Below are 21,183 nucleotides of genomic sequence, written 5' to 3' on the forward strand. Positions count from 1 at the left end.
ATAATGTAGCTTTCGAATGGTGAAAGAATTTTTAAAATCGGCCCAGTAGTTTTTGAGCCTATTCATTACAATTAAACAAACAAACAAACAAACAAAGTTTACCTCTTTATAATATTAGTATAGATAAGTCGGGTTATCCTTCCTGACGCTATAACTCCAGAACGCACGAACCGATTTCCACGGTTTTGCATTCGTTAGAAAGGTCTTGAGCTCCATGAGGTCTATAGAAAAAAAATAGAAAAAAACTTCAAGAGAAAAGCAGGAAAACAGGGAAAATCATTTTATGGCAAAACAACATTTGCCGGGACAGCTAGTATTTAATAATACAATTAAAATAAAAAATAAACAATTAAGGGAGGCTCCCATACAAAAAACATACTTTTGCTCCATAACGGTACGGAACCATTCGTGCGCGAGTCCGACTCGCACTTGGCCGACATTTACTATCTTTTCGTATATATCTGCAAGTATGCATTAAAATATTTAAATAAATTACATATATCCAAGTAGATAGAACTCACAAATACCAATTACTGATAAGTGATAACGATAGCGGTGTTTTAATCTCTAGATTCACTTACGTTATGAAGTACGTCGTTACGTACGTGACGTTTAAAATTATATTGTACACACATAAGAAACTTCTTAATTATATTATCACAATAGATATAACTACCAATACCAGATAGACTGCTAAGAGATGGACGTGTATTAAGGCCGGCCGCAAATTGTCCGAAATTTCTGATCAGAAATGAACTGCCATCCGATCGAGTACTCTGTTGTTTCGTCCCAACCAAGGTTTTAGGGCCCAGTGGGCCCAATCACCAGATATGAATTTTTAACATTTTTTTCATCTGGTGATTCGGACGCGCTCCACGTTATGCACACGCAGCAAATATTATTAATTATTAATTAATATTATTTTCGTGAATCGTGCGGCTGATTGCCGCTGCACGTCATCATGGCGCTCGTGGCGAATGAGTTGCTGGCGTTTATCCAGCACGCCATCGACACAATGGACGAGGTTAGCATAATGCAGATCTGCAAGTCCTCCTTCACCAGCGAGGAGGGGAAGCATTTGCTCTACGAGACGCTCGGCCAGAGCGCGAATATGCCATCGCGACGGAGGGATGGAACAGAAAGAAGCGTGTAGGATATAATATCCTTGCTGAAGCAGACGGATCCGGATGAGGTGCCGGCTTTTGTGGCGAAAAAACTGCACAAGCTGCCGCGCGTGACGCTGGACCACGTCAATGTCGTCACCCTCTTAAAGGACATCAGATTCCTGAAAGAAGAGTTGGTCGAAGTTCGAGGTAGACTGCAGGCATCGGAGTCTACGATCAGCGATCTACGTAATGAATTATCACAATTAAAGAGTGGTAATTCAATATGTAGGTCACCTGATGCCTTGTTTGTCACTCGCCGACGTGGTGCGCAGGCGATCACGTTCAGCCCGTCAGCACTTTCAGACGGGTCATCGCCCGAGCACGTCATCGCCGCCGCCGCCGCTGCCGCCGCCGCCGCTGCCGCCGCTGCCGCTGCCGCCGCCGCCGCTGCCCCCGCCGCCCGCGCCCCGCCTGCAACGGAGCCGCGGCCGAACTACGCAAGTGTCGCCGCTTGCCCCCCGCCTCCTGCCCCGCGTTCCAAAAACAAAGGGAAAAAGGAGGCCCCTGCAAAGGATTGTCCTCCCTCCGAAAAGAACCGAAAGTGCGATGATGACGGGTTTATAAGAGTGGAGAGGAAGAAGAAGAAACCCGTCGTCCGCAACCATCGCGGCACCGCACCCGAAGGACCCGAGCAGCTGTTGCGGCGTGAGACTCCCGCGACGCCGCTGTACGTGTCCAGGCTGCACTGGTCCACGACGGTCGAGCAGGTCGTGGACTACATCAGAAGCAAGACCCACTTCGTCTTGAGGGTTGAGCGCTTGGAGTCCCGCCACAAAGTGAATTTTAGTTCTTTTGTGGTGAGAGTCCCGACGCACCATCTACCGACCTTTGAGAAGGAGGAGTTCTGGCCGATTGGAGTCGTCTACAGGAGGTTCAGAGGACGACTTCCGAATACGTCGCGCCCCACGTCGCAGACAATACGTGTTTAGTGTTTTAGTGTTAGTGTTAGTTTTTAGTATAATTGTATGTATGTTAGTCTATAAGGTATTTATAATATGGGCCAAAGTGCCTGAGTTAAATAAATAAATAAATAAATTGGGCCTACTGAGCCTAAAAACCTTGGGACGAAACACCTACTCTACTACTCATCCGATCGACATCATCTAACACATAATGTTAGATGCCTGCCGGAACGCACTCTGCTCATATATTTAGTATCTGACGTCCGGTCCGGATGAGTTGTCAGATGCCGTCTATCGGATGACAGAAATTTTTAATTGCGTTCCGGCGGGCGTCTGGCATTATGTGTCAGATGACTCAGATGACGTCGATCGGATGTCAGTTCAAATGTTTCTGACGGATCGCGCTCTCTCTTACATTTTGTACTGAGCCGAGTGAGCTCGAACTCGCCGGAAGGAAATTTCAGATAGTGTGCGGGGTAGCGGTCCGGCCGATGTTCAAATGTTTCGTATCAGAAATTTCGGACAATGTGCGGCCGGGCTATTACCTGTCATTTCTTTCAGGTTTCGCCAGGATAAGTTAAGGGCTGGCGCGCTGGCTTTTATAATTTATTTTTAAAATGAAGACTTTGAAATTGAATTCTGACATGCATGTGCCAAAATATAAACAACAACTAAGTTTCTAGGTAACGTACCTAACGACAACTTTTGTCATAATACGTCAAACTTAAAAATTTCAACCTCAGTTCTAAGAACGCATAATCTATAATTCTGTCTACTTTGATATTATTGAATAAAACAAATAAAATATGAACTCAATTCGAAATTTGCAGTTTTCAAAATTTTAATGAAGATTATTTTATATTTTGTTGGCATTGTGTTAATTGCTTCTTGTTTTACTAATATCAGCGGTCTAATACATCTATTGTTGCATAGTTCGTGTGCTTGAGCTCCCGCCAAAAAATTGTAATTAACCCCAGAAAAATAAAATAACCTCAACTTGGTATAACTGAGGTGATGTTAAAATTAATACTATATTTGTGTTCCAAGCACAAGTATCCACTTTAAGAAAATATAACAAAAAACCACAGACACTATTTAACGTTAAAGTTTTTTTCACGTTTAAACAAACTCTACTGCTTTATCCGATTTGAAATTTTTTTTCAATGTTAGCCCATTTCTTGAGGAAGGATATAGGCTATATTTTATCACGCTAAGACAATAGGAGCGAAGAAATAGAGGAAAATGTGGAAATAAAAATCGGCCAAGTGCGAGTCGGACTCGCGCATGAAGGGTTCCATACCGGTATAGAGTAAAAGTAGACAAAAAATTGTGTTTTATGTATAAGAGCTCCCCTTAAATATTTACTTTATTTTAATTTTATTATTAATTATTAAAGTACAAATATAATTAAGGATTTTGAGAAAATTTAAAGTGCCTAACTGTTACCATTACTGATTACGAGCAAAAAAGGCCAAAAAATCACGTTTCTTGTATGGGAGCCCCCCTTAAATATTAACTTTATTTTATTTTTAGTATTTGTTGTTATAGCGGCAACAATCTATACACAATTTGTGAAAATGTCAGTAGTCTAGCTATAGCGGTTGTTGAGTTACAGCCTGGAGACAGACAGACGGACAGACAGACATCGAAGTCTCATGAATAGGGTCCCGTTGTCACCCTTGGGTACGGAACCCTAAAAAAGTGGGAAAATTATTTGAAAGGGCTTTTTTGAACGCGCTAATCTCAGGAACTATCCGGTTCGATTTGAAAAATTATTTCAGTGTTACATAGCCCATTTATTGAGAAATGATATAGGCTATATTTTATTACGCTAAGCCTAATAGGAGCGAAGAAATAGAGGAAAATGTGGAAAAAACTGGGGAAATTGTTTGAAAGGGTTGAAATTGTCTCACGAACTACTGGAGCAATTTTTCTGTTATTTGGCACAGATAAGAAGTAGACCACATGAAAGATCATAGGCTATTTTTTAGGGTTCCGTACCCAAAGGATAAAAATGGGACCCTAGTACTGAGACTCCGTCTGTCCGTCTGTCCGTCTGTCTCCAGGCTGTAACTCAAGAACGGTAATAGCTAGAGAGTTGAAATTTTCTGATTATGTATTTCTGTTGTCGCTATAACAACAAATACTAAAAACAAAATAAATTAAATATTTAAGAAACCTATACAACAAACCTGTTTTTTCAAACATTTTTTGCTCGGTATCAATGATTACAACAGGTAGGCACTTGAAATTTACACAAAAGCCTTAATTATATGTGTACTTTAATAATTTTTAAATAACATAAAAATTTAAGGGACCTATAAAAAAAACATAATTTTTGGCCTACTTTTGCTGTATAACAGTACGGAACCCTTCGTGCGCGAGTCCGACTCGCACTTGGCTGATTATTGTGAAATAATTTGTCTGTGAAATATCTAATTTACGCGGGCGAAGCCGCGCGGAACCTCTAGTAGATTATACAAAACAAACGGGAGTGTAATAAAGTAACGTTTCCTTTTATAGGTTTATGTACAAAAAAGTTTTATTAAAAACTCTATTTTACAACTTACAAAAAATCTTATTATAAAATAAATATCAATATCTCAAATTATTACAAAAAAATTATAAGGCGAAGTTAGCTACAGCAGCAAACACCACTGCGAATACTGATACGAACGCCGTCACTGCGGAGCCAGGTATGTCTGGGGTTTCTGGTTCCACCAGGTCAGGTGGACTGACGATGGGAGGGTCAGATACTGGTGCGGCGGTGGAGGCGGTGATGTCGTCATCGCCATTCACGAAGTAGTTGTTCATGTCATCTCGCACCTGGGTCGTCCACACGATACTTTGACGAGTGAGCTCGGCGTTGTAGACAATTCTTTCATACGACGCGTTGCTTATTAGATTCTGGTTGGCATCCACAAATTGTAAGAACTGAAAATATTAATATTCAGCGTTAAAACTGTGAAAGTAATTAATATATATTTTACCTCTATAAACCCACATATTTTGTATATAATTCAGTCCTACACTGCTTAATGCTTTACACATAATATATTAATTGTTCTGTGTTCACACAAACCAGTCCAAACCGAAACTGACATAATAAAACACATACCTCAGTAACGTCATTAAGGGTCCTCAGTCTTGCAGCAATGTTTGATAGTGGTGTAGTAGCAGTGCCAAATCTAAAATAAATAATAGACATATTAAGATTTTTCTGCGTGTAATTTGTAGTTCAGGTAAAAAAACTGTAGCAAAGCACTTTGAAGAATCTGGTAGCTAAAGACTAGCTACAATAGTGGCTACTGGAATTTGATTACTACAGTACTTACGCATTAATCACGGCGGGCAAGTTTTCCCTTACGAATGCAAATACAAGTAATGTATTGGCTTCGTTGCCAGTGAGTAGACTGTTGAATGCTGCAGTGTAGTCTTGTGGACGGATCAAAAAATTATCTTGTACGATATTGAGCAAGTGTCTGAAATAATAATAGAAAATTAGGATAAGTTTGTATAAAAATATAATATTATTCTTATTTTGAATTTCGCAAGAAGTGCATTTTAATAATTCCTATAACAAGTATATTATGTAAGCAGAAAACTAACGAATTAATTCTGGAAACATATGGTGTGCATCCAATGAACTGTAGAATTTGGATCTTCTCAGTATAGACGTTGTGTTGCTGGTAGCGTTGCCAGAGGAAGTCGAAGTCGGCCTCGGAGCCCTCGCGGAGACCGTTACAGTACACCCAGTTACGACTGTTGATGTCCACTCTAAAATAGAGAAAGTAGGAAGGAAACATGTAAGTAAATTGCAATATCATTAACATTATTAATTAAAATTTAATATATAAATCTGCACTTACTCTGTATTGCTATCAACCAAGGCACGGAATTGAGTGTTAGCAGCGTCGCGACAAGCACGCACATTTATGGCGCACATCACTGGAGCCAATTGCCATCTCAGGTACGACCTCATGAACGATTCGTTCTGGATGGGTTCGTAGGTCAGCTGATTCATTATAGGAGTGGCCCAGCGAGCGATGATTTGCTACACAACAAGTAACATAATTACTTAAATCAAAACAACATTCTAATAAATCAAAATTTCCACGAATGACGAATTGCTAGTGTGTCAAAATTACCTCTAGTAAAGCCAAGTCCGAAGTACCAGCGAGTCTGTTTCTCAGCCAAGTAAAGCCGGTCATAGCAGCAACCCATGGTGCGTATTCAGTTTCGTTCTCCAGGAAGGAGAGAATGCTGAAAGCACGAGTGTAGCTCAAGATTCCTGACCGAGCAAATTGGAATACGTCATCAACAATCTGAAAAAAGTAACATAATAATTTATGATATAAATTATTATATTATGACGTATAATATATACACCTAAAAACCCTTTTCTCAAGAAATAAGACTCAGGGTATCGTTATGTCGAATTTTATCAAAGTTATGCTACAAGGTCTTAGCAGCAATAATTACCTGAGCTCTGTTGTATTCATGAATCTTAGTCCTGTCTTCGCCTCTCAACGCCAAAACAATTAGATTCCAAGTGTATTCGTCATAATTAACTCTGTAGAAACCTGAAATTCACCGAATCCCCAAATGTGTGTGAGATTGAGATAACAGTAATGTGCTCATGAATTCATGCATTTAAAAAAATAAAGAAAAGCTTAAATAAAAAGACTAGTTGTACCTGTCTGTTGTTTGTTGAAGATGACCCATTCATCCCCAACAGTACCACGGTTGATGACTGTAACAGCGTCCCTGATAATGTGGCTCGGCTTGGTATTTTCGAAGTCAGGGTTGCTAGCGGTGGCGAATGTAACTGGGACGATCCATAGCGAGTTATCAGTTGAATAGCCTGTATTGATGTTGAACCGGCGCTGAAATTTTAGTTAATATTAATTTTTTTAGAACACAATTGCATATTCAAATAATACGGTATGTCGCTGGCAATTTTATATACCTGTTGAATGGTCATGTCACCGGTCTGATGATTCACTTCAACGTACAGCACTGGGTGACCAGCTTTCTCTGTCCAACTTCTATAGTAATCGACGACGGAAAAGTCGGAACCGTACGCGGCAATAGCACCAGTAGAAACAGCTACTGTTTGAAGAGCTTGGAAGAGGTCGTTTGGCACAGCTGTGTCTAAGTATCTAAAATGTTTAATATGTTTTATCAGGTTAATCGGACTGTGTAATGAATATTATATTTAGTGATATATTATGTGTTTTTAATTTTTTATTTTAATTATGATAAAAAGTAGTATTGGAAAAAAATTATATTGTATTATTTTAAAAATAAACAATGTGTCCCGAGTCCCGACACTAGAGTCCGAGCCTCTGATGTTATAATGTATGGCATATTTTATTCACAAATCTATTTTTTCTCTCTCACGATTGTAAAATGGCAGCCATTTCATTTTATTCACTTTGAATATTATAATGAAACCGGCCAAGTGCGTGTCGGGCCACGCGCAATATAGGTTTATACCGCTAATTTTTTTTTAACTTTGTATGGTCAATGAATGTACATCGTGTTTTACACTACTAATAACATCATATCAATTACTTCCAAAGAAATTTGAACGAAAAGTTCCTTTATACTTCGCCGAATACATTTTTTTAGTTGATCAACTATTACTCAATAACGTATGAAGTCTTCTTAGCCGTGACAGTTTTCCTTTTAAATTCAGCATGTTTCCTACTCCCATGAATTTTTTCACATTCCCAGAAGCAACCGTTTAGCTGGTAGAAGGAGTCACTGAAGTCACTGGACTCTAACGACTTTTTCCAATTTAAAACTTTGTAAGTATTTCACAAACGGACCCCTAAATCGAAAAATGATCAATGAATACTCATAATATTTTAAAAGAACCTATCCAACGACAAAAAAATCATCCCCGCTTAAGAATGATCATGTGTAGGGTACCATAAAAAATATATATTTTGTCAAGATTTCATATACCATTTTGTCGGCATCATTAATATGTGCATTAATGCCAAAATTACAGCTTGGTAGGTCCAATAGTCCCTGGGCAAAACCGCGGACAGACAGATAGACAGATAGACAGACGGACAGACGGACGGACAGACCGAAACTATAAGGGTTCCTTGTTGACTACGGAACCCTAAAGAGGGTCTCATTTGACAGCTAAACACGTGGACTTTAATTCATTTATAAGTTTCGTAGAATAAAAACTAAAACAGAAAAATCTAACTTTAGGAGGGTCTTTTCGTGTACTTATTTAAAAAAAAATGGCTTTTTGTAAAAAATTTTGTAAGTACCTACTTATATTCATTTTTTTATTTTATAAAAAGATAGAGGAGGTTTTTGATCTAAAATTTCGATTTCTATGCTCTTAGCCAGATAGTTTAGTAGTTATAACCAAAGTTATAACATTTATTACGAAATCGTTCGAAGTATAGTAGTAGTATCTTAAGAAGTATTGGTCAGATTAGTATAGTAGTATAGCCCAAGAAAAAAAATTACAACCGTTAAAGAAAAAAAAATAGACCCAATTTGCCGATAAAATATGCAATATATAATTTTTTTAAAGAAGGCAGGTCGCTGTAGCCCTGACGTCACTGCGACCCATGAGCCATTCTTTATTATGATAAAGTAATTACCTATTTGTCAAGTAGTTTTGCAAGCCCTGGCGATGGACTTCAAATCCTAGAAGATGTTCAGTCATGCGTATGACAGCAGCACCTTTGTTGTAAGATATGGTTGAGAACATATCGCTAATAGAAGTTGGGCTTCCTATATCAGGATTGGTGAGTGGATGAGCATCGTCCGCTGAGTCCGACAAAAGGGATGTGTGCACTTGTTCCGTAATAAAACGCGTGTCAAGCCCCATATAATCTTCAACCTTGAAGCATAATTTGATTTAAAAAGATGTTTTTTCATCGTACGAATTTATAAAAAAACATGTTATATATTTAAAAGAACATTTGGACTTTATATTAATATATTTACCCAGTCAGTCAAGAAGTACTGGTAATATCTGGCGAAACCTTCATTTAACCAGAGGCAGTCCCAGAATTCGTTGGTGACCAAATTACCGAACCACATATGGGCAATTTCGTGGGATAGGATGTACGCGATCAGCTGTTTGAAATAGTCGCTTGTATGATTTGGATCATACATAAGATAAGCTTCTCTGAAAATATAAATATTTAAAATTTATATTATTAATTTAAATTAATAAGTATATTTCTTTTTTAGGTTATTAATGACACGCAATTAAAAAGCTCATTAAGAAAATGGATTCACATTTTTCAAGGAAACATTAGACTAATATTTTACCTGTATGTTATTAATCCCCAGTTCTCCATTGCACCAGCAGAGAAATCGGGAATGGAAGCATGAGTCATTTTGAGATTAGAGTTAACGCCATAGTAATCGATTCCAGTGTGATTGCTCATTGTGTCAGTTAAGAGTTGTCCGACTGTAAACGCATAATCCGCTTGGCCAGCGTTTATTGCTCCAGGGCGAGCAATAACTTCGTATTTCAAAGTTCCATCAGTATTATTAAGAGGAACTGACTCATACTCGGCAACAATCAGGGCCAATAAATATGTAGACATCTTCGGCGTTTGCGTGTAGACATCTTCTTCGTAACCTCTGAAGTATAATTTTAATAAAAACTTTGAATAATTACTTAATTTAATTTATACCGGTGGTAGGCACCAGTAGTATCAACATTCTAAAAGCATTTTCTTAAAAACTATTTAGAAATAAAACAATTTTTAGTTATTGCTAAACAAAGATACAGATAACAATCTAAGCACTAAAAATACAATCTAAAATATACAAATATATACAAACTTAAAGTTTTATTTATTTATTCATTTATATAATAATACTATCTAGATTTTTTCTTAGCAGTAAGTATTCTAAAAAGCTCATTATGTTGATAAACAAAATATGTTCACTTGATATAACCTTAGATATTATAATTTATTGCGTTTGTGTTTAAATACAACTAAAACATAGGACAGGTGTGCAAAATAAATTCAAATATTATCTCATATTATAATACTTACGTAGCACCGGCTCTTGTAGTGGCGAGTTTTGTAAGGAACCAACTCTTAAAACCTACTGGTCTACTAATTGTGACATCAAAAGTAGCCTTAAACTTGGGCTCATCGTAGCATGGGAAAGCATAACGTGCAGATGTTGCTTGGTATTGAGTTGAAGCCATCCAGCTGTAAATTGATAATTCGGTGTAGTTAATTTTTGAGTGAATAAATAAAAGTTAAACTATGATTACCAATCATAGTTATTATAATAAGGAAAACTGATAGTTACCTTACGGCTGTGGCTGTGGAATTGTTACGGTACCAACTTTGGTAAATGCCATACATGTTAGTACGAAGAGGCGCAGCGAATGAAATTGACAATTTATATACTACAGGAGTTGCGGGATTAAATTGCAGAGTGCCAGCACTCAGTTGTATTCTTATAAAATCGAGTTCAGGTTGCTCCACAACCGTTACTGGGATTGCTGTAGCTCCTAAGGTTAGAACTGTAGACGTTCTATTTAGATAAGAAGCTGAGTGAATCACGATTTCATTTACATTAGCTTGAGTTGCGACTAAATCAATATCAACAGTTCCAGAAAAGGTCAATTGTTGTATGTCAACAGCCCAGAGAACAGTGTAATGAACAGGGCTGGTAGTTGTTGGTAGACGATAGTCACTGGCTGGTATATTTGACGGTAAAACATCGGTAAACGCATCTATATTTTCAAATACTTCTCCGTCTAATTTTTCGTCAGCGAATATTGTTGTTTTTACTGGAGTTCTGGGTCCAGCATTTACAAAAACTATTGCTAGCAATACAAAGAAATAAGTTAAAGTCGCCATCTGAAAACAAAATGAAATTGTCAATACTTATTAGTTATTAAAGTTATTACACTTTTACTAAATTTTACTTTTACATGATAATAATACATTATTATCATGAACATTAACATATGATTCGGCCCTTTAAAGTATAATTGAGGCCCTTTCAACTTGAAATAGTTTGAGTATTACATTATAATATTTTACGTAAGTACTTAAAATCAATTCTTTATCACTTGGATAAACTCTTGCGCTAAGTTCATAAATTAAATGATCGTCTTTACAATTTAACATTAGGTACTATTGGTAAGCTTCACATTACTTTTATCTTAATCTTTTGTAACAATAAAGATTAAAATGTTATCTGAATGATTTTAACATTTTACACTTTTTATCATTACTATGGCCTTGCAAGTTCAATAGAGTAATGTACAGATAATATTCGAGACTTTTGACTTTGAATTGCTTCATAAACTTATTAACAGCACAAAATAGTTCATTTCTTCTTAAATTCTTTGAGTAACGTCTTAATGATAGTGTTAACAAAAATAAAATTTTAAATTATATTAATGTTACAATTATTGTTGTTAACATTTATATTACTCTGAGAAATAATGGGGATCTTAGACTAGTCACTAAGGTGTATTTTTTTTTCTTTAATGGTTTTATATTCACTACAAGAAATTTTCATAGCTTTTTTGCGTCTATCCATATGTCTGTCCGTTTCTACTCTCGATAACTTCTTTAAGAATAAAAGTACTATATAAAATATACCTCTAGTGGCCTCAGTTGTATTTTATGTATTTCAGTTGAAGAAAAAAATATAATCTTGTACGAGTAAAATAGCTTTCCTTCCGAAATTCATCTTTTGTATTTTTAGATAAGCAGAATCTCATTAAATATATTTATTTATAATTCTAAGTTTGTATTAATGACACATAATTGATATCTATATTTATTATATAAAAATGGATTTTCAATTGTGTTAGTAACGCTAAAACTCGAAAACGGCTGAACGGATTGGGCTAATTTTAGTCTTAAAATATTCGTAGAAGTCCAGGGAAGGTTTTAAAGTGACACGAAGTTCACCGGGACAGCTAGTATTTAATAGATCAAAAATTCCAAAATTAATAATTACTTACCTTTAATTTGGCGACAAGAGTTCCAGCAGTGCTAAAACTGCGACTGGATTAAAAAACTCAACGATTCCTATTTTCTTTAATTTCCTAATCATCATTATTACCATTAATATCTGAAAGATTACATTATCATCATTATCGTGTCTGATTATCATTATTATTATTGACGTTTTTAATTCGTATTTTGATAAGCAGTTAACAGTGATGACGAATATTTTAGTATAATCAGATTTCAATCGTTAGCATTATATTCTCATAAATAAAATAAATAAAGATAAAAAAGTTTTCCCCTTTTCTTTACTCCATAATTTATACCTACCATCTACAGCAGTCATCCGTCCGGCTCCTGCCTTTGAAGAAGCTGATTCTTAGGTAGATGGAGGACCTACGTAGTTTGGTCAAGTTATGTCAATCCCAGCCACGACAGATCACGACTTTATACATTGAATTGACATAATCGAACCAAATTAAGTAGATCCGTCAACTGCCTATGAATCAATTTGTTGATGGTACATAGAATTGAATGACAAATAAAAAGCTATAATAATCCATACTTAAATATTATAAATGCGAAAGTGTGTTTATCTGCCTGTTTGCCTATCTGTCCGTCTGCCCGTCTGCCCCTTATAGATTCGTCATATCTGTCTGTCTGTCTGTCTGTATGTCTGTCCGTCCGTATGTCACAGCCACTTTTCTCCGAAACTATAAAAGCTATACTATTGAAACTTGGTAAGTAGATGTAGTCTGTGAACCGCTTTAAGATTTTGATACGAAAATGGAAAACATTAAAAATTTTAGGGGTCCCCATAGATACAACTGAAACAAAAAAAATTTTTTCATCTAACGTATGGATAGGTCTTTAAAAATCATATTGAGGTTTTTAATATCATTTTTTTCTAAACAGAACAGTTTGCGAGAGAGACTCTTCCAAAGTGGTAAAACGTGTCCGTCCCCCCCTCTAACTTCTAAAGTGGGGGGGGGGGGGGTAGCATGATAAGTCTAAAAAAAATATATGATGTACGTTACTACAAAAACTACCAACGAAAATTGGTTCGAACGAGATCTAGCCAGTAGTTTTTTTTATACGTCATAAATGGTTAACCTTAATTTAACTTTCATTAAATCAACTGAAATATGGGCGAGTTCAACTCGCACTTGGCCAGTTTTTTAATAATTACCTCGCTTTTTGACCGAGCTTTGCTCAGTATTCAATAAAACACGAACAAAATGACATTTTCTAAAAATGATTCCTAGCTAGATCGATTTATCGCCCCCGAAACCCCTATATACTAAATTTCATGAAAATCGTTGGAGCCGATTCCGAGATTCCAGTTATATAATTATATACCTATATACAAGGATTGCTCGTTTAAAGATATAAGATAATAATATTTCAATAAAATAAAAATTTAAGGGGGGCTCTCATACAAAAACACAATTTTTGGCTTATTTTTGCTCTATAACAGCACGGAACCCTTCGTGCGCGAGTCCGACTCGCACTTGGCCGATGATCTATATGTATACTATAATATTATTATATTATATATTATATTTACATATAATATTATAATTCTGTAGAGTTTGTTTGTTTGTTTGTTTGAACGCGCTAATCTCAGGAACTACTGGTCCGATTTGAAAAATTCTTTCAGTATTTGATAGTCCATTTATCGAGGAAGGCTATAGGCTATATAACATCACGCTGTGATTTTTAGGAGCGAAGAAACAGAGTAAAATGTGGAAGAAAGCGGGGAAAATTATTCATCTTTGAGAGCTTCCGTTGCGTGCGTTTCAAAAACGGTCCAAGATACCCAAAAAATATGTATGGAAGAATTATTCCTCTTTAAATGATCTAAAAAAAATTCCATCATAGTATATGTCTATCTTTTAAGGTTAACTCACAATAATCGTTTTTATGTATACTTATAAAACAACATGTCCTGACTGACTGATTCATCACCGCTGAGCAAAAACTGTTAAGGTTACAGCCACGAAATTTGGTGAATAGGGTTGTTTTATTAAGTAGACACCTACTAAGAAAGCAATTCTGGAAATTTTACCCCGAAGGGGGTGAAATAGGGGTTGAAAGTTTGAATGAAAATCCGTCATTTCTTATGTTAGAAACATGAAACTTTATTTTTGGGCTACTGATTAAAAATTAATGGATACGTGTTTATGCTTTTTGGAAATTCTACCCCCAAGGGGGTAAAATTGGAGTTCAAAATTTGAATGAAAGTCCGTCATTTCTTAAGTTAGAAACAGAGACCAGCCATACAGTTAGAAACATGAAACTTTATTTTTGAGCTACTGATTAAAAGTGAATGGATACTTATTTAAGCGTTTCTGGAAATTCTACCCTCAAGGGGGTGAAATAGGGGTTGAAAGTTTCAATGTAAGTCCATCATTTCTTGAGTTAGAAACATGAAGCTTAATTTTTGAGCCACTGTTAAAAACAAAAAATACTTATTTAAGCATTTCTGGAAAACCCCTATTCCACCCCTTTAGGTATCCCTAAAGGGGTTGAAAGTTTGAATGAAAGACCGTTATTTCTTGAGATAGAAACATGAAACTTTATTTTTGGGCTATTGATTAAAATTAATGGATACGTATTTAAGTGTTTCTGGAAATTCAACCCCCAAGGGGGAGAAATTAGGGTTGAAAGTTTGAATGAAAGTCCGTCATTTCTTTAGTTATGATAATAATATAATAACATTAAAGTTTGTTGACGTATGCGTTTGACGTTTGCTTAAATAGGGTCCCGTTTTTACCCTTTGTATAAGGAACCACAAAAAGGGGAAAACTATCCATTCTACTATATTAACGCGGACGAAGTCGCGGTCAACAGCAGCTAGTTTTATTATAATATTATGTAAATTACCACATTTTAAGCCACTTGTTATTAAAAAACGGATTTACTTAAAAATCGAGTTAGCGTACTATTAAATGAATTGTTGGTGTCGATTTCTGCCCCATGTTTTGTACTAATCATAAAAATTAACATTTCATTAGCACAATGTTCAATGCAAAAAGCTTTTATGATGTGACCTACCTTATATAGCTTAACACTAATAATCGTATCGGTTACACAGGCCATAAAAAGCCATCAATTAATCATTGTTTGCACTTAAATACGAAAACAAAATATTTCCCCGGATATGAAACAGACAAGAAAGGTATATATTAATCATACAGGATATGTGTCTTAAAGATTAGAGATAAATAAAAAGTTATGATTCATAAAACCGGTTTAAAAACTTAATAATAATATTATGTAAGTATTAAAAAAGTTCATAATTATGTATAGTGTACACTTTATTATACAAGCTTTAACCTGTTATTAAATGTATTAAAAAGTATGTAACGATTTATTTAAATAGCGGCGCCGCGCGCTGTCGCTTACATATTGTACATAATGGGGATTGTCCTTTTTTTTTCATTTTGCTCATTTCAAAAACATTTCGAGGAATAAGGTCAGTGATCGTTTTTCTGTATATAAATGATAAAAATACCCATTAGTTACTTATATTTTTGAACAAATATGTTTAACCTTTGTTTGACCTTCAATGGCGTTAAATTAGCAATAAATTCGACCAACATTACGTTTCGAACTTTTGGTAAGCTTCTCGTATCAGCTTTCACATAATGAGAACTTGCAATTGACGAACCAGCCATTATAAATAAGATTGAAAGGAAATTTAAAACATACCTCAGAGGTCAATTGACCGCCGATGATGACGTCAGAGCGAAACTTTAAAAATTTATTGAGAAAAAACTAGCCAATGATTTCAATTTTTTTTAATTTATATTCTTAAAATACCCTATTTTAACGAAAAAAAATATAAAAAGTACATGTGATTATTTAATATATTATATTATGCTCATTGGGTGCACGGTAGTGCCTACTTTTTCTCGAAGTATTTCGCCGTTTTTTGCACCCTCATAAAGTTGCTTTCCGATGTACCAGATAGTTCATATTCTCAGGATATGATGTCAATAATAGACTAATTAAACAATAATACACCGATTTCGTCACTGACACACTGATGATCATCGAAATGTTTGGCTAATTCCTGAAGTGCTAGAAAGCTGAAATTTGGTATGTAATCTAAGTTAAGTATACAACCATCAAAAAAAATCATAAAATGGGGGGTGGGGGAGGTGTAGGTTTCACAGTATATATATGGCTCGGCTGTTTCATTACTAACTTTAGATCAGAAACTAAATATTCACATCACCTCCGCAACGAAGCCATACATATTTACTGGAGTGTAGAATTTGTTGAAGTTAGGGTCAGTACAGTTAGGGCGTGTAAATTCAGAAGCTTGACTCTACATGAGATCTCATATCTTTTTCACGGGCTAAACCTTATGTGGTCGTCTCGGCAACATTTTACAAGAAATATTTTTGGTGTGGGATTTGTTGTCACCTCGCGGTGTAGCCGCCAAACCCCGCGTTCACGCCGCTGCATATTTATCCAGCCATAATGTTGTACACTACAGGTCAATAGTAATATTTTAAAATGAAGGGAGTTAATATTTAACGATATAGATCAATGTGTTACTCATCATTTGAAAGTAACTCATGTGTCAGCATGTGTCCACCAAAATATCACCTGTCGACCGACTTCTTATACAGCTGCTTATACAGAATGTAACTAAATAAAGTGATAATACTTTAAGATGTGTATGTCCCTTTTAATAAAGTTCACTGTGAAGGAAGCAGCGCTGAAGGAGATTTATTTGTGATTTGTATGGGAATTTTTGCCATACAAAAGTAAAAAATATATATTCTTTCTGCGCTGCTACTTTCACAGCGAACTCTATACGAGAAACCCATACATCCCTTAAGTATTTATTATCACTAAGTTATGTTACACCCTGTATAGCCTGCTGCCGTGTTGAGCTGTTGCCCTTTCAGCTTATAGTGAAAGACTAGTGTACTTATTGGCTTTATGGTCAATAATATATAATAATCATAAAAGGCGAGAAAAAGCTTTAACGCATTTAGGCCGGTATAAATAGTCAATACTCAAGATGCATCTCGGTCTCAAGACACGGTTCAGGCTCTTTGATTGGTTGGCTGTCAAAATTTAGACCAATCATAGAGCCGAACCGCGTCTTGAGACCGAGATGCATCTTGAGTACTGACTATTTATACCAGCCCTAGAGTGTCTTACTCAATGCAACAACCATATTATCAGCTTGCCACAAATTGCTAGCACTGGATCCAATGATGTCCCTAGTTATTCATGATAAAAAATACTGCAGCAAGAGAATACAACATGGCATTACATAAGTTTATATTTTTTTCTAATAAATTCATTCTTAATAAGAATAACCGTATCACACTGCAATACTTTAATATATTGTTACGTGCTAGGGTTCGAGGATTTGGAGAGAAAGACCTGGTGACTCTCTTGAAGACTTTATTAACACTGCACTAAACACTAGGTCACAACACTTAGCACTAAGTCCAAACACTAATCACTAGGTCCAATCACTAAGCACTATCACTGTCCTAGGTCGTAGCCAAGTCGCAGGTTTCACTAGTTCACTCACTATTGATCACTTGTGTTCACTCCGAAATCGCCTTGATGATCGCTCGAACCAAACTGAATTGCCGGGCCTGCCTTGCGGCTCTTTTTATATGGCGAGACGAATTCCAGAAATTTCCCGATTCACGTAAACAAGTAAACAACCGTGGGAAATTTCTAGTAGCCTCGGGCATGTGCCACAATAAAACTGCCGTCCTTGCGATAAGTGCAGTAAGTTGAATTTAATTTAGACCTTATCGACTCAGTCATAAGGTCTAAATTCAAACACGCTAACAAATAAAGGGTAAACACGTAAACAAACATTGGACCTTCCTAGAAGGTTCGAGTATGTACTTGCGCACCACGTGTCCGTATACCATGTACCGTAACACTACTCCCCTCTTAGAGATGCTCGTCCCGAGCATCATTGTTACTGCCATGGTAACGCGCCACGCTGTTCCTACGACTACTCCTGGTCTGTGGTCCCTTTACAGCAGCGCAAGTAATACATCTGTGGCACCAATCCTGCACATCATCTCTCCAATGCAACCAGAAGAATCGTTCTCGCACTTTCCTTAGCATCCTCTTGACGCCTAGATGACTCCCTGATACGCCCTCATGTATCTCGCGGAGAACATCTGGTACTCTTGCCCTTGGGACAATTATCTGAAAATAGAACTCTCTGCCGTTAGCCTTCTGCCATTTCCGGTAGAGTAGTCCGTCCTGAAGTATCAGACTGTCCCATTGCTCCCAGTACGCCTTAGCGACAGCGCCAGTGGGTGCAACCTCACTCCAGATTGGTTTTACGTCACCCCGTTTCTTCCATGTGATGATGTGCCGAAGGTCGACATCTCTTTCTTGAGCCTTTCTCATAGCATCATTCTCTAAGGGCCCCAAATTACTTGTTCTCTTTGTTCCGCTCCGTGCCTGGGAGGTAACAGTTACCGGGGCTTTCTCCGCGTCATCCAGTACTCGCCCCTTAGTTCTGGATTCTATTCGTTTCCCATGATCCCGGGTAGGTGACGAAACTGCTTGCTTCTTTAACTCCTCCATTTGTTCCTCAATCCTTTTCATCCTTGCCATCTGGGTCTTCTTTTGCGGGCAGTTTAGCTGAAGATGGCCCCTCTCACCACACCTATAGCACATGGCTTCAAATCTTTTCCTCGTAGGAGCCTTAACTTCCTTGACTTCTTCAGAGACCTTGTGGATCTTATGGGTCTGCCGTATGTCATGGCGCACAGCCTCGACTTCCAAAGCATGCGCTAATGCTTCCTTTAGCGAGGTATGGTGACCAAGTCTTACTGCAGCCCTGACCTCCAAGTCTTTGATTCCGTCGACAAATCCTTGAACAATATTTGTGTCGACCATCTTGGTGTCGGCTCCTGGATATGCCTTCCTGACGAGTTTTTCAATTTCCAACGCCCATTGTTGAAGTCCTTCTCCTGAACGTTGGACTCTGTCACGCAGTTGGGCACGGAACACGTGCTCCAGGTGTCGCTCCCCGTATCTGGATTCCAGTGCCTCCATCAGGTCTTGGAAACCATTTCCCGTATGTGGCAGTGCCTCCAGAACCGACACAGCTTGCCCTCTGAGTGCAACAGTGAGAGCGGTCAAGCATTGCTCCTCCGTCCATCCGTTTGCGGTAGCAACAGTCTGAAATTGCCGACGATAAGCGTTCCAAGAAGTAGTGCCGTCGTACGGTGGCACCTTTACTCTTGGTCCTTGCGCCACACCAGTGACTCCACTAGACACCGCAACTCCCGTAGTTTCTAGGCGCACTACTCTCTTCTGTAGTTCTGTGAATCCGGTTTTCAAATTTTCCACAACCGTCTCTAACCCAGTAACTCGTTCTTTCATTACGTCGACATCTTTACGAAGCTTGGTCACCGTGTCACTGACATCCTTTATGGCCAGAAGCGCTTTCTCTTGGAGGTCCTTTTGTTGCTCTTGAGACTCCTGCAAAGCGCCGAGCTTGCGTTCTTGTAACTCTTGCAAAGCGCCGAGCTTGCGATCATGTGACTCTTGTGACTCTTGCAACGCGCTGAGCTTACGGTCTTGTGCCTCTTGCAAAGCACCGAGCTTGCGGTCTTGTGCTTCTTGTAAAGCGCCGAACTTGCGGTCTTGTGATTCTTGCAGAGCCTGAATTAACTCAATTAGGCTTTGTAATTGGGGAGCCACTTGAGGGGCCGCAGAAGCTACGGGCGATGCATGGTGGCTGGAGCCAGTAGGCAGGGGTTGAGCAGACGGAGCTCGGTGGGCGGAGCTAGTGGGCGTGGCCTGAGTGGGCGTGGCCTGGTGGGCGGAGCCAGTGGGCGTGGCCATGCCCAAAGTGGGCGGAGCCTGAGGGGCGTGGCCAGTGGGCGTGTCCCGGTGGGCGGAGCCAGTGGGCGTGGCTTCGCCCAAAGTGGGCGGAGCCTGGTGGGCGTGGTCAGTGGGCGGAGCCAGGTGGGCGGGGCCAGTGAGTGGGACCTGTCCCTCAGTGGGCGGAGCTTGGTCCCCAGTGGGTGTGACCTCCGCAACTCCCCTCTCGGAGTCAATGGCAGCAGCTCGCTGCGCCCTTGTCCTGACACTCCCCTTGAAGTCCTCTCTCGGAGTCAATGGCATCTCCAAATCGCACTTCTGACACCAGTTGTTACGTGCTAGGGTTCGAGGATTTGGAGAGAAAGACCTGGTGACTCTCTTGAAGACTTTATTAACACTGCACTAAACACTAGGTCACAACACTTAGCACTAAGTCCAAACACTAATCACTAGGTCCAATCACTAAGCACTATCACTGTCCTAGGTCGTAGCCAAGTCGCAGGTTTCACTAGTTCACTCACTATTGATCACTTGTGTTCACTCCGAAATCGCCTTGATGATCGCTCGAACCAAACTGAATTGCCGGGCCTGCCTTGCGGCTCTTTTTATATGGCGAGACGAATTCCAGAAATTTCCCGATTCACGTAAACAAGTAAACAACCGTGGGAAATTTCTAGTAGCCTCGGGCATGTGCCACAATAAAACTGCCGTCCTTGCGATAAGTGCAGTAAGTTGAATTTAATTTAGACCTTATCGACTCAGTCATAAGGTCTAAATTCAAACACGCTAACAAATAAAGGGTAAACACGTAAACAAACATTGGACCTTCCTAGAAGGTTCGAGTATGTACTTGCGCACCACGTGTCCGTATACCATGTACCGTAACAATATTTTCTTCTCAGATCTTCCATCACGTTCTATTTAGAAATATATTTAAACAGTGTTGGGTGAATTTCAACATGTCCATTTTTAGGGTTCCGTACCCAAAGGGTAAAAACGGGACTCTATTACTAAGACTTTGTTGTCTGTCTGTCTGTCTTCAGGGCCCAGGCTGTAACTCAAGAACGGTAATAGCTAAAATATTAAACGGTAATAGCTTAATGGGGATCCGCGAAGACCGAAGTATTGAAAGAACTCCTCGAAACTAAGAAAGTGTGTCTTTCGCAGTTATGATCGCGAAGGTGGAAATTTCATAATGGGATCTATGAGGAATAGAATTGAAGGGACTCCTTAAAATTTCGAACGACACAAATTAAAGTGATTATTTATCAATAATCAATTCCAACTAAG

General features: G+C 38.2%; 1 protein-coding gene across 1 annotated transcript in view; it reads right to left on the reverse strand.

The window, feature by feature from the left end:
* Positions 1–4,678: 4,678 nt before the first annotated feature.
* Positions 4,679–21,183, reverse strand: part of LOC121727125 (membrane alanyl aminopeptidase-like) — a 33,480-nt gene continuing 16,975 nt past the window's right edge. The window contains exons 17-31 of the mRNA XM_042114803.1: positions 12,066–12,108; positions 10,388–10,944; positions 10,123–10,284; positions 9,383–9,700; positions 9,053–9,236; positions 8,704–8,945; positions 7,038–7,230; positions 6,765–6,954; positions 6,551–6,651; positions 6,217–6,393; positions 5,938–6,122; positions 5,678–5,845; positions 5,404–5,550; positions 5,187–5,256; positions 4,679–5,002 (exon numbers count right to left, since the gene is read on the reverse strand). Coding sequence (XP_041970737.1) covers positions 4,691–5,002; positions 5,187–5,256; positions 5,404–5,550; positions 5,678–5,845; positions 5,938–6,122; positions 6,217–6,393; positions 6,551–6,651; positions 6,765–6,954; positions 7,038–7,230; positions 8,704–8,945; positions 9,053–9,236; positions 9,383–9,700; positions 10,123–10,284; positions 10,388–10,944; positions 12,066–12,108 — 3,049 coding nt within the window. The 3' untranslated portion in view covers positions 4,679–4,690. The remainder of the gene's footprint in view (positions 5,003–5,186; positions 5,257–5,403; positions 5,551–5,677; positions 5,846–5,937; positions 6,123–6,216; positions 6,394–6,550; positions 6,652–6,764; positions 6,955–7,037; positions 7,231–8,703; positions 8,946–9,052; positions 9,237–9,382; positions 9,701–10,122; positions 10,285–10,387; positions 10,945–12,065; positions 12,109–21,183) is intronic.

The sequence above is a fragment of the Aricia agestis genome, chromosome 5, assembly GCF_905147365.1.
Source record: "Aricia agestis chromosome 5, ilAriAges1.1, whole genome shotgun sequence".
Taxonomy (NCBI): Eukaryota; Metazoa; Arthropoda; class Insecta; order Lepidoptera; family Lycaenidae; genus Aricia; species Aricia agestis.